We start from the raw sequence: 13,914 nt of genomic DNA on the forward strand, positions 1-13,914 counted from the left end.
GTCTATCAGTGGATGAATGGATAAACATACTGTGGCCTATGTCCAATGAAATAGTACACAATGATAAAGAATAATGATGAATCTGTGAAACGTTTCACAGTATGAATGAATCTGGAGGACATTATGCTGAGTGAAATAAGTCAAACACAAAAGGGCAATTACTAGATGAGACCCATTATAAAAAGCCAAACATAGGTTTACACAGAGAAAGGAACATTCTCTGAGGTTACTAAGAAATTGGCAAGGTGCTTATGAGGAACCTGTACACAGACCAAGAGGCAGTTGTTCTATTAAAACAAGGGAATGCTGCTTAAAATCAGGAAATGTGTATGTCAGAGTTGTGTCCTTTCACCATGCTTGTTTAATTGTATGCTGAGCAAATAATCTGAGAAGCTGGGCTATGTGAAGAAGAACACAGCATCAGGACTGGAGGAAGACTCATTAACAACTGCAATATACAGATGACACAGCCTTGCTTGCTGAAAGTGAAGAAGACTTGAAGCAGTTTCTGATAAAGATATTTACTGATGAAGACTACAGCCTGCAGCATGGATAGCACCTCAACATTAAAAAAATAATAATAAAAAAAGTAATAATAACAAAAGTCCTCACAACTGGACCAATAAGCAACATCATGATAAATGGCAAAAAGAAAAGAAGAAGTCGTCAAGGATCTCATTTTACTTGGATCCATAATCAAGGTCCATGGAAGCAGCAGTCAGGAAATCAAATGACATATTGCATTGGGCAATTCTGCTCCAAAAGAACTCTGTAAAACGTTAAAGAGCAAAGATGTTACTTTGAAGAGCAATGTGTGCTTGACCCAAGCCATGGTATTTTCAGTAGCCTCATATGCACGTGAAAGATGGACAATGAATAAGGAAGACCAAAGAAGAATTGATGTATTTGAATTGTGGTGTTAGCAAAGAATATTGAATATACTACAGACTGCCTGACTGCTAACCAGAAGGCTGGCAGTTCAAACTCACCAGCCTCTCCGTGGAAGGAAGATTGGGCAGTCTATTTACATAGTGATACTGCCTTGGAAACCCAAGGAAGGGTCGCTGTGAATCGGATCCGACTCAGTGGCAGTGAGTTTAGAGAATGGACTGCCAGAAGAATAAATGAACTGTCTTGGAGGAGGTGCAGCCTTAGAAGTGAGAATGGCCAGACATCATCTCTCATATTTTGGTCACGTTATCCAGAGGGACTAGTCCCTGGAGCAGGACATCATGGTTGGTAAAGTAGAGGGTCAGCAGAAAAGGGGAAGACCCTTGATGAGATGCATTGACACAATGGCTGCGACAGTGGGCTCAAGCATGGCAACAACTGTGAGAATGGTGCAGGACCAGAAAGTGTTTTGTTCTGTTGTCCACAGGGTTGCTGTGAGTCAGAACCAACTGCCAGCACCCTAACAACAACAATCAGATAGTAGACAAAAGTTAGTTCTGGTAAAGGGAAAGGTAGTACACAATATGGGGGAAGTCAGTGCAATGTGATGAAGATAAAGGAAGATGTTGAGAGGTATGCAAGAATAAACAACTATGATAAATGCTATAACATTTACACATCCTCCAACAGCAATAATAACTAAAAATAATAACAATAATTTGTGAATAGCTACATAGGTAAATATATATACTAAATAAATGAGGGAGGTCATTCAGGAGTATACCTGTGTACTTATACAGGTATGGTGGTGGATATTTCTACATACATATTTATAAATGCTGCACATACAAGTATATAATAGAGCACATAACTGTAACACAGTTACAGAAACTGCTTAGACATTGGGACTGAACCACTGGACTTGAAGGTGAAGGACCACAGTCTTAGGACATCTAGATCAATGGAAAAATACAGTTCATAAAAAACTAAAATTCATAAAATTCTACATCCTAGTCTGGTGATCAGCATTTGGCATCTTAAAAGCTTGCAAGCAGCCATCTAAGAAGCAACTATTGATCTCTTTCCACCTGGGGCAAAGGAGAATGACAAAAAAAATGAAGACTTAAGGAAGCAATTAGTCCAAAAAATTAATGACCCACATGAACGACAGCCTCCTCTAAACTGAGACCTGAGACCAGAAGAATTGAATGGTGCCCGGCTTCCACCACTGACCACTCTGCTTAAGACCACAATAAGAGGTCCTGGTTAGAAGGGGAAAAAACGTAGACAAAATTCAGATTTAAAGAGAGAGAGAGAAAGAGAGAGAGAGAGGAGAGAGAGGCAGAGACAGAGAGACTGACTAGAGAAATACCTAAGATACCCTGAGATAACCTTCTAACTTGAAACTGAAGACATTCCCAGAGGCCACCTTTTAGCTAAATAATAGATGGACCTATAAAATAAACAGTAGCCCCAGTGAAGAATGTACTCCTAACTTAGAACAATCAACTATTCAAGACCAAAAGGGCAACATTTGCCCAAAACTAAAAATGAGAAGACAGAGAAAGACAGGGAAACCAGTCAAACAATAATGGGAACCCAAGGAGGAAATAGGGAGAGTGCTGATATATTACAGGGATTACATCCAATGTCATGAAACAATTTGTATATGAATTATTGATTGGAAAACTAATTTGGTATATAAACTTTCACATAACACACAATAAAATGTTCTATATGTTTATGTATTTTGCATTTTAACTCCAAGTATGAGGCGGAAGATTAAGTCAAGTTTTAATTTATCCTATATGTTGTTACCCTGGAAAACAGTAGTTGCTAAGGGATTGAGACATGGATCATGTGATGTAGAAAGCAGAGAGGATGTGAAGTAGAAAGGGAAAAGTCCAACACAATGCTTTCTGCCTGGGAGAGTAGATATATAAGGTCCAGCCCACAACTAACCTTTGCTTGTGGGACCTTGTCAACAAGATGTATTATTACTCTGTCTACTTCCATAGTGTTACTGCCTTTGAAACCCAAGGAGGGGTCACTAGGAGTCAGGTCTGACTTGAAGGCACATAACAACAACTACAGCAACAACAGTTAAAGGACTTCATCTTTTTTTTTTTCTTTTTTATTGTGATGTGGGTGCAAATTTACAAAGCAGATTTGTTTTACACATAACAGTTCATGCACATTTGGTTTCATGGCCCAGATTATAATCCCCCAACCATAAGAACTCTCCTCCCATCTCCTCCTTGTGACTCTTCCTTCCCTGTTCCCTTCTTATCTGTGCATTCCTGCCTGTCAAGCTTTCCCTCTATGCAAATGCTGCCCTTCTGATGTCTCTTGCTTGATTTATCTAAGTGATACATCTCCCTACGGTAGGTGTTCTGCTTGTAGGTTTTTCTACTATTTGATTGAAAGCTAATTTCATGGAAGTGAGTACAGTTCCAGGCCTGAAGTATAACCCGGGGCCATAGTCTTGAAGGTTCCACCAGCCTCTATCTGACCAGTAATTCTGGTCATTTTTGTGTTTTTTTTTTTTTTTTTTTTAATTGTGATTTGGGCGAGTGTTTACAAAGCAAATTCAGTTTCCATACAGCAGTTCACATACACTTTGTCTCATGACATTGACTACAATTAACCCCAATGCACCAACTCCCCTCCCACTTCCTCTTGATAGTTACCTCTTCCCTGTGTCCATCCCTCCATCCACTCCTGCCCCCTGAACTGTCTCCCTGTGCATTCATGGTCCTTTTATTCTCCCATGATTGTTCTCTCCAAGGAGTATATCTGCCTAGTGTAAATGTTCACCTCGTATGCCTGTCTTTTGTTTGGCTGAAAGCCACAGGGGTGGATTCAATTCCAGACAGCTAGGGCCCATAGTCTCAGTGGTTCCACCAGGCTGTATCAGATCAGGAAAACTGGTCCCTTTTTTTTTTCTTTTTTTCCAAATGATTTTGAGTTTTGTTCCACATTTTTCTCCTACTCTATCCAGGATCTCCTACATAGATCCCCCTCCATTTTTGTGTTTTTGAATTTTGTTCCATGTTTTTCCTCCCACTCCATCCAGAATCTTAAATTTTTATCCCTTTCCTAGTGGTTAGCATTGGTAGCCAGGTACCATCTGTTTATTCTGGTCATGAAGGCTGAGGTCCTTGTGGTCCATCATATCTTTGGACTAATTGTTTCCAAATGACTTTGGTTTTCTCCACTCTTCTTTGCTCTAAATGAGAGGAAACCAATAGTTGCATCTTAGATGGCTGCTTGAAAGCTTTTAAGAACTCAGTCACTAGTCACTAGATTTTTATGTAGTATGTTCTTTCAGTTGAGCATGATGTCCCGTGGAACTGTGGTCCCAAGCCCACAGTCCCAGTGATTCTTTCCTTTTAAAGTGTTTGGTGCTCTCTGAGAAGCTACTCCAACTTTGTCCTCTAGTACTTCTGTAATATATATGGATAATTTTGTAGCCCAAGTACATATATAAGACTATCTTCAGTCCAGTCTATCCTTGGTCTTGGGTATATTCCTGCTTGCCTATCCCTGCTTGATCTTCTCACCTGTCATTTACCCATAGCGTAATGCTTGGTGCCAGTGGTAATGCAGTATTGTGCATGTAATAGTATTTGCCTCTGCTGTCTATATCTTTTGTGCACATTTCTGTGCCCTCCTTTTCCCCATTGTCACCATGCTGGTCACATACTCTTTCCATACTGCCCCTCCACTCACCCAAATCAACACGTGACCCCCAACTAATCCAGAATTTTCTCTCCCATCCCCGGTAACCAACAAAGTGAATTCCCTTCCCTTTGTGAACCTTTTCTTGACATTTTACAGTAATGGGCTCATATAGTATTTGTCCTGTGATTAACTTATTTTACTCAGCATAATGTCCTCCAAATTCGTACATGTTGTGAGATGATTATTGTGTTCTTCATTATTCTTTAATGTTGCATAGTATTCCATTGTATGAATGTACCACAGTTTGGTTATCTGTTCATCTGTTGATGGGCATTTAGGATGTTTCCCTCTCTTTGCTAGAGTAAATTGTGCTGAGATAAGCATGGATGTGCATATGTCTATTTGTGTCCTGACTCTCACCTCTTCAGAATTTATTTCTAGTAATAGAATTGCTGGATCATATGGTATTTCTATTTTCAGTTTTTTAAGAAAACTCCATACCGTTTTCTGCAGTGGCTATACCATTTTACAGTCTCACCAGAAGTGTGTGAGTTCCGCTCTTTCCACACCCTCACCAGCATTTGTTATTTTCTGTCTTGTTGAACTTTGTTATTATTGCTGGGGTAAGATGATATCTCATTGTTGTTTTGATTTGTATCTCTCTAATGGCTATTGGGGAGCTCTGATGGTATAGTGCCTAAGGCATTTGGCTGCTAGCCAGAAGCCTGGCAGTTCAAACCTGTCAGCCACTCCTGAGAAGGAAGATTGAGCAATCTACTTCTGTAGTGATACTGCCTCAGAAACCCAAAGAGGGGTTGCTATGAGTCGAATCAACTCCCAGGCAGTGAGTTTGGTTTGGTTTGGAATGGCTAATGATCGTGAGCATTTCCTCATGTGTTTGTTGGCCACCTGTATATCTTCTTTAGTGAAATATCTGTTCATGTCCTTTGTCCATTTTTTTTTTTTTTTTGTCTTTTTGGTATTAAGGTGTTGAAGTTTTCTATAAATTTTAGAGATAAGTCCCTTGTCAGATATGTCATAGCCAAATACTTTTTCCAAATCTGTAGGTTCTCTTTTTACCCTTTTGGAGAAGTCTTTCGATGTACATAATAATTTAATTTTTAAGTGGCCCCAGTCATCTAGTTTCTCTTCAGCTGCTTGTGCATTTTGGGTTATGCTTGATAGTCCATTTATGCCATAAATTGGAGCCCCTAGATTTTCCCCTATTTTATCTTTGATGAACTTTATATTTTCGGGTTTTTTGCATTTAAGTCTTTGATTCAACTTGAGTTCATTTTTGTATATGGGGTTAGGTGTGGGTCTTGTTTGATTTTTCTGCAAGTGCATATCCAATTTTGCCAGCACCATTTGTTAGAGATGCTATCTCTCTCCCATTTAATGGGTTTTGGCTCTTTGCCTTTAATAAATGGGTCAATTTCTGGGTTTTTTATTCTGTTCCATTGATCTATTTATCTGTAATTTTACCAGTACCTCACTGTTTTGAGTATTGTGGCTGTATAGTAGTAGTAGGTTTTGAGATCCAGGAGTGTGAGACCTCCTACTTTGTTTTTTTTCTTCAGAAGTGCTTTGCTTATCCGAGGTCACTTTCCTTCCCATCTCAAGTTACTGGTTTTTCCATGTCCTTAAAGAATGTTGAAGGAATCTGGATTGGGATTGTATTGACTGTGTAGGTTTCTTTGGGTAGTATTGACATTTTCACAATATTCAGTCTTCCTATGCATGAACATGACATATTCTTCCATTTATGTAGATCTCTTATAGTTTCTTATAGTAGTGTTTTGTAGTTTTCTTTGTATAGGTCTTTTGTGTCCCTGGTAAACTTTATTTATTTATTTAAGATTTATTTATATGTAAGTATTTTATCTTTTTGGTAGCTATTATAAATAGTATTGTTTTCCTTATTTCTTTTTCAGAGGTCTCTTTGTTGATGTTGAGGAATCTAATTGATTTTTATATGTTGACTTTGTATTCTGCCACTTTGCTGAACCTTTCTATTAGTCGCAGTAATTTTTTTTGCTGAGTCTCTTGCATTTTCTGTGTGTAAGATCATGTCATCTGTGAATAGAGATAACTTTACTTCTTCTTTTCCAATTTGGATGCCTTTTATTTCTCTTTCTTGCCTTATTGCCCTGGCTAGGACTTCCAATACAATGTTAAATAAAAGTGGTGATAGAAGCCATCCTTGTCTGGTTCCCATTCACAAGGGGAATGCTTTGAGTCTTTCTCCATTGACAGTAATGTTGGCTGTTGGCTTTGTGCATATGCCCTTTATTATGTTGAAGATTTTTCCTTCTATTCCTATTTTGCTGAGAGTTTTGAACAGTGATGGATGTTAGATTTTATCAAATGCCTTTTATGTACCAATTAATGTGATAATACGGTTCTTTTGTTTTATTTATGTGATGGTTGCATTGATTGTTTTTCTGATGTTGAACCATCCTTGCATACCTGTATGAATCCCACTTGGTCATGGTGCATTATTTTTTTGATATGTTGTTGGATTCTGGGCTAGGATTTTGTTGAAGATTTTTGCATATATATTCATGAGGGATATTGTTCTGTAGTTTTCCTTTTTGGTGGTGTCTTTACCTGGTTTTAGTATCAGTGTTATTCTTGATTCATAGAATGAATTTGGGAGTGTTCCATCATTTCCTATGTTCTGGAATAGTTTGCATAGAATAGGAGTCAGTTCTTCCCTGAATGTTTTTGATAGAATTCTCCAGTGAATCTGTGCCAGGACTTTTTTTCCGTGGGGAGTTTTTTTTTTATGACCTGCTCAATTTCTTCTTTTGTAATGGGTCTGTTCAAGTATTCTATCTCAGACTGGGTTAGTTTAGGTAGGTCTTGTGTTTCTAGAAATTTGTCCATTTCTTCTATGTCCTTGAATCTGTTGGAGTACAGATTCATAGTATTCTGCTATTATCATATTTATTTCAGTTGGTTCTGCTGTGATGTCACCCTTTTCATTTATTATTCATGTTATTTGCATTTTCTCTTTATTTTCCTTTGTTAAATTTGAAAGGACTTATTTTGAATTTTCACCTAAAAATTTAATATAAAGGATGAACTGAAGTGAGAAGGATTTCATATAAAAATTAAGTCATTATCCTGAAAATATGAATTTCTCTTTTTAACTTTTTATTTTAAAATAATTTCAGGCTTACAGAAAAGTTACAAAAATAGTACAAAGAATTCCCATATACTTTAACCCCTCTAAATGTTAACACAGTACCATGTTTATTTTATCATTCCCTCTTTCTCTCCTTTCTCTACGCATACACACACACACACACACACACTTTTTTTTCCACCAGTTGAGAGTAGGTTGGAAATATAATACCTCGTTACCCCTAAATAGTCCTGTGTGTGTTTGCTAAATACAAAGACATATATTATCACAGTACAAGTCAAAAAATCAGGGAATTAACACTGATAATCTACAGATCTTATTTGAATTTCACCAGTTGTCCCACTCTATAGCAAAAGAAAAACTTTTTTGTTTTCCTAGTCTGAGATCCAATCCAAGATAATACATTGCATTTTCCTGTTATGTCTCTAACTCCTTTAATCTATAACAGTTTCTCATTATGTCTTTCATGACTTGGGTATTTTTTGAAAAGTAAAGACCATTCATTTTGAAGAATGTCCCTCAATTTGGCTGTGCCTTATATTTCCTTACAATGTGATTCAAGTTATGCATTTTTGGCAGGATGACTACAGAAATGCTGTCCTATCCTCAGTGCATTATACCAGCAGACAGATGATATTTTTTATTCCATTAATGGTGATGTTAATTTTGATAATTTGCCTATAGTAGTGTATGCCACATTCCTCCTCTGTAAAGTTATTATTTTTCCATTTACAATTAATAAATATCTTGGAGAGAGATACTTTGAGACTATATATATTCTGTTTCCCATCAAACTTTTTGACTCATTAATTTTAGCATTGGGTCTCTGTTTTGAATATTTGATTCTTTAATTATATTTTGATTTCACTTCAGAACATAAAGTACTTTAAACTTTAAGGCAATCTTTCTAAGAGTGGCTAATAAATTTGTTTCTTTTAAATTTGAAGAAGTATGTTTTACAACAGGCAGTAACTATATTCTAAGTATTGAGCACAAACAATACTTAAACAAATAGTTACCGAATTTTAGCTTTGGAAGGAGTATGATCGTGTAAGCCAACTTTCTCAATTTACAAATAACAATGAGACCCAGGGATATTAAATTACTCCCTAAGTTACATGATGATTCTCAGCCTAAGCTCTGACTACTCAACCCTAAGATCTTAATCAGAAAGTGGAACAATTGGTTTAATATTTATGGTTATTAAACATAACTGATTATTAGATCCAGCTATGTCACTAAGGTAAAATATCAGTAGAATGAAGTCTGTGAAACAGAGTTAGCCTTGTTCTGCAACATCTGTGTCATGGAAGGTCCTGTGGATTTCACTTTGTTCATTATAAAGAGCAAAGCTTCTACCCACTTAAGGGTAGAACTTTGCCATGTGAGAATACAGAATATCTAGAAAATGCTTAGTAATAATGCCACCATTCTCTTCAGAAACCTCAGCCGTTCTCAATTTGCTATAATATCAAGTTCTGTAATGTTTAAATTTTTAAAATTATCATAAAAAATCAGTGACTAAATAGTATTTTGGAAACTTCTTCTGCTTAAAAAAATAATGTAGACTCATTAAGATATTTTTTCCTCTCAAAAAGCAATCCTACTGCCATCAAGCCACTTCTGACTTAGTATCTCTATAGGACAGAATAGGGTTCCGAGGCTGTAAATCTTTATGGAAGCAGACTGCCTCATCTTTCTCCCATGGAGTGGCTGGTAGGTTGGAACATGTAGACCTTTTGGTTAACAGCCAAATGTCTTAACCATTACAACACCAGAGCACTTTTTTTGTCTTTCAAGGCCCTTCATAATCTGACCCCCTCCTAGTCAATGTTGCCTTATTTTCTCAATTCTTCATCCTGTAGCTGCTTTTCCAGTAACAACAGCCTCCTCACTTCACCACAAATAATCTGTGCTTATTTCCACACCAGTGCCTTTGATCATATTTCTCCCTATGCTTAAAATGTATTTTATTTTCTTCTTCTCTCATCCATGTCTTCCCATCCCTCAAGGCCCAGTTAAAGATGGGCCTTCTCTCTTTGACCACTCCAATTCCTGCCTTTAACTATTATGAGATTTTAGTTCATAAAATACACTGTATTTTCTCTTCAGATAATTGAAAAGACATAGGAAACCAAATAAAGGGGGATCTCTTAAACTTAAATTGTTACTTAGAATTAAATCCATTGTATTCCCGAAATCAAACAAGTTGCTGTATAAACTTTGCATTTTTCAGAGAAACTAAGAAATGGGAGTCAACAGGTTGTTGTTTACTTTAGAGCGATACCTTGATAAGGGTCCATCCTCCATTCCTAGAACCATTTCCACCCACCTGCTTCCTGCTGGGTGTTTTTTCATTTTATATGAAGATATAAAGAGTAACTTTTAAAGAAAGGAAGTCTTCAGAATCTGTTTGTTAAAAGCAAGCCTGAACAAATGTTTTGCCAAATCATACACACAGCAGTGATTCTCAGAACATCCACTTGCATCAGAATTAGCTGGGATTTAAAGTGCATATTTTCATTTCCCACCCCAAACCATTGATTCCAGTCTTAGGGGGTGGAAGGAGGGAGGGCCTTGAGACTGCGTTCTTTTTTTTTTCCCTCAACTTTTTTTTGTTATTTGGTTTAGTTTTACAAAGCAGATTTGTTTTACATTCAACAGTTCATACACTTTTTGTTTCATGACACTGATTATAACCCCAATGTAATGTCTCTCCTCCCACCTCCTCCTGGTGGTTAACCCTTCCTTGTGCCCTTCTTACCTATGCATTCCTGTCTGCCTAGCTTTCTCCCTGTCAAATACTGCCCTTCTGATCTCCTGTGGTTGACTGTTCTAAGGGGTGCATCTCCCTGGTATCCTTGTTCAGCTTATAGGACTGTTATTTGGCTGAGAGTTAAGCCACGAGAGTGAGTCCAGTTCAGGCCCAAAGGTTGACTTGGTGCCATAGTCTTGGGGTTTTCACCAGTTGAGATTGCATTTTTAATAAATCCCAGGAAATGGTTATATATACTAAAATTTGAAAACTACCACAATAGGCCCTTACAAGTTCAAATAGAGTCAGAATGGAAGAATTTTTTTCTCTGTAATGTTTATCTAATGTTCTGTCTAAAACTTCTTGCAGTTATGTATATTGTTTTTATGAATCATGAAGTACATTCAAAACTTGAGGACAAACATGTGTGGTAATAGTGTAAAACTTTATGGATTACACCTTTTTGCTTGTGAAAAGAAAGAACAAAACCCTAAACAGCACTCTAAGAAAGCAACCCGAGAGACCAAAGATACTTAAAAAATCAAAACAAATAATCCCTCACCTTTATGCTTATGATATAAATGGTTTAGGTTACATATCAATTGCAAAGTATTGAATTAAATTGCAAGAGGACTTCAATTAGAATGTGAATTTATATTAGGGAGTTTTATGCCAATAAATATTTAAGCATTTAATAGAATCAATATATTTTTTTTCCACAGCTATACATAAGAGTTATACAAAATAGAATATTTGTTTTTCACTTAATTCTACAGGTCTTGAAGCTTTCACAAGAATTTGAACAATTAAATCATTTTACTGTAGGGGGAAAAGCGGCAGCTGCTAATTTAATTACAAGTGGAAATATCTGTAAAGATCTTGTGTCTGTAGTACCAATCTTGGAAGTAGAAATTGAAAGCCCAAAGGAAGAGAGAGAGGAGGCACTATGGTAACTTAGAAAATCCCATATCACATTAATTATCTAGGGGGCATTTTATATCACTTGATCGCTGTAAGAATTTGACATTCATTTCCAAATGATGTGAGTGGGAAATTAGTTATAAGTTTTACCCAAAGAGTTTATCTTTTGATATATCATTACATTTTAAAACTTTTGTTCTGCTTTTTAAAATAAATGTATACCTTTTATTTAAAAATATTGAAAAATGTGGAAAATTGTAAGGAGATTTTGTTGTTGTTAGCTGCTGTTCAGTTAGCCCTCAACTCACTGAGACCCCAAGTACAATGGATCAGACCGTTGAGATCCATAGAGTCTTCCTTTTTAGAGTGGAGCTGGCAGAAACCCAGCTGGGCAGGCAGCAGGGTCTTCTTCCTGGAGATGAGAGGAGGGGTGGGGTGGGGGTGGGGGTGGGGGTGAGGGTGGCCAGTTTCTCTCCCACTGGGTCCTCATCTGGTGCCCTGCTTGCCTGGCTGTGATTTCCTTTTATTGTGATTTGGATGGAAGTTTGCAGAGCAAATTGGTTTTCTATTTCACAGTTCATAGACATTTCATTTTTTGACATTCATTGCAATCCCCACAATGTAACAGTACTCTTCCCACTTCCTCCCTGTGTTTACCATTTCCCTTCTCCCTTCTTTTCCATCCTTTCCTGCCTTCTTTACTTTATCCTTAGGCATATGCTGCCCTTTTGCTCTCATATGGTTGATTGTTTTGATGGGTGCATACCTCCCTGGTGTTATTTATTGTTCACCTAATAGGCCTGTCTGTGGTTTGGCTGAAAGTTGAGTCACAGGGGTGAGTTCAGTTCCAGGCTTGAAGGGTGTCTAAGGGAATCCATTGGCTGATTGTTTGGAAGTAGATCACCAGGACTTTCTTCCTAAAGAGGTTATGATAACCTATAATTCCCACCACTGTGAACGTTAACATCCTAATTTTTTTCTTTCTTTTCTTCTGTCCATACACATACATATATATGTATATTTTTTACATACTTTATGTATATTTTTTACATACTTGAGACCATCCTCTGCAGAGGTTTTTATTGTTGTTACTTTTATTTAATATTGTATCTTATATTTAAATTTTAAGAACCATTTTCTCTCCTTCTCTTTTATTCCTATTATCTAACTCCTTTACTACATTCATTATTTCTACTTTTTCACCAAAAGTATCTTTCCCAGAAACTTTTGAGGTTTTGGGCAAATGTATTATTCTGCTTTGACACAAAAACTAATTGCAATCAAATTTTGTCTTGGAAAAGGCCTAGAACTGGCTCATCCAAAGAAAACAATAGATACTTATTCTGACTTACATACTAAAGGATATACTTATCAATGAAGTGGAAAAATATGGTCAAGTATAACTAAATGTTCTAAGATAGAAGAATGTTGTTTTGACAGTTTGGGTCTTATGCCCTTTTAAAAGTTCTTTTCTAAGTTTAGAGAGAACTCAGCTCAGCATTCACAGTTGTAAAGCAGAGTTGTAGAAGTGGCAAGACCATATTGGGAAAATGGTGTGCTAATGTTCATGAGTGAAAAAGGCTAACAAGCTAGGTCATAGTATTTAGGTTTGCTGTGGGAAAAAGAAAATCTAGTTCTGGGGCATTGGAGCAGTGTGTTACAGGGTTTTTGTGGGAGATTACTCTAGTATCTCCTTATCAGATTGAATGGAAAGGAAGGATAGACCAGTTAATCCAGATGTGAGCCACAGATGAAGAGATAGTGATCTGGATTGAATAAATGGCAATGGAGATAAAAACTGCCATTTTGAGAGCTCTTCAGGGAAGTAATTGACATTAATGATCAACACTGAGAAAAATTCACCCAGCTGACTTGGGGTAATTGGCAGGGTTATTTGTCACAGGGAACAAACCTGTGGCTTTAATTTATCTGGAGGGTTGAGAGCATTGCTATAAAAAGGATATGGGGCTTCCCTATAAAGAACTCTTTCATGACACTTGTTTCCATGACTTGATCCAAACTCCTCCTCATGGCTGAGGCTGTAAGAAGTCCATGGAGCTGTTCTCTGCTTCCCTGTCTCCTCTTTCCACAATGTTTTCCTGCCTACTTATCTTCTATGTCAACTGTACAGTCTTTACTTATTTTAGGTCCAGATTATGAAAAAACATGAATGCTTATGTTACAGAGTTTTGGCAATGGGAAACTACTGCAGGGTTTAGTAGCATGGAGACAAAAATATTTTTGCTTTTTAAAAAAATCCCTCTGCCTTCTGTGTACAGAAATAAATTGTTGGTACAAGAATGAAGGTAGCAAGGCCAGTTAGAAAGATTTTAAAATAATCTAGGTGAGAGATGATAGTGTTTGTGGGAATAAAGAAAAGTAGATGAAATTGAGAGGAAGTAAAATCAACAGGACTTAGGGGTTGAGGAAGTAAGGAAGAGGGTATAGTAGGCAGAAGCTTAGGTATGGGAAAAGTTAAGGAAGGCTTTTATGTTTGTAGTTTGATGGTGCC

General features: G+C 37.0%; 1 protein-coding gene across 1 annotated transcript in view; it reads left to right on the forward strand.

Moving 5' to 3' along the window:
- Positions 1-13,914, forward strand: part of CCDC30 (coiled-coil domain containing 30) — a 218,587-nt gene that overhangs the window by 34,141 nt on the left and 170,532 nt on the right. The window contains 1 exon segment of the mRNA XM_042782917.1: positions 11,258-11,430. Coding sequence (XP_042638851.1) covers positions 11,258-11,430 — 173 coding nt within the window.

The sequence above is a fragment of the Orycteropus afer genome, unplaced genomic scaffold (assembly GCF_000298275.1).
Source record: "Orycteropus afer afer isolate SDZICR_OR568_19922 unplaced genomic scaffold, OryAfe1.0 scaffold00510, whole genome shotgun sequence".
Taxonomy (NCBI): Eukaryota; Metazoa; Chordata; class Mammalia; order Tubulidentata; family Orycteropodidae; genus Orycteropus; species Orycteropus afer.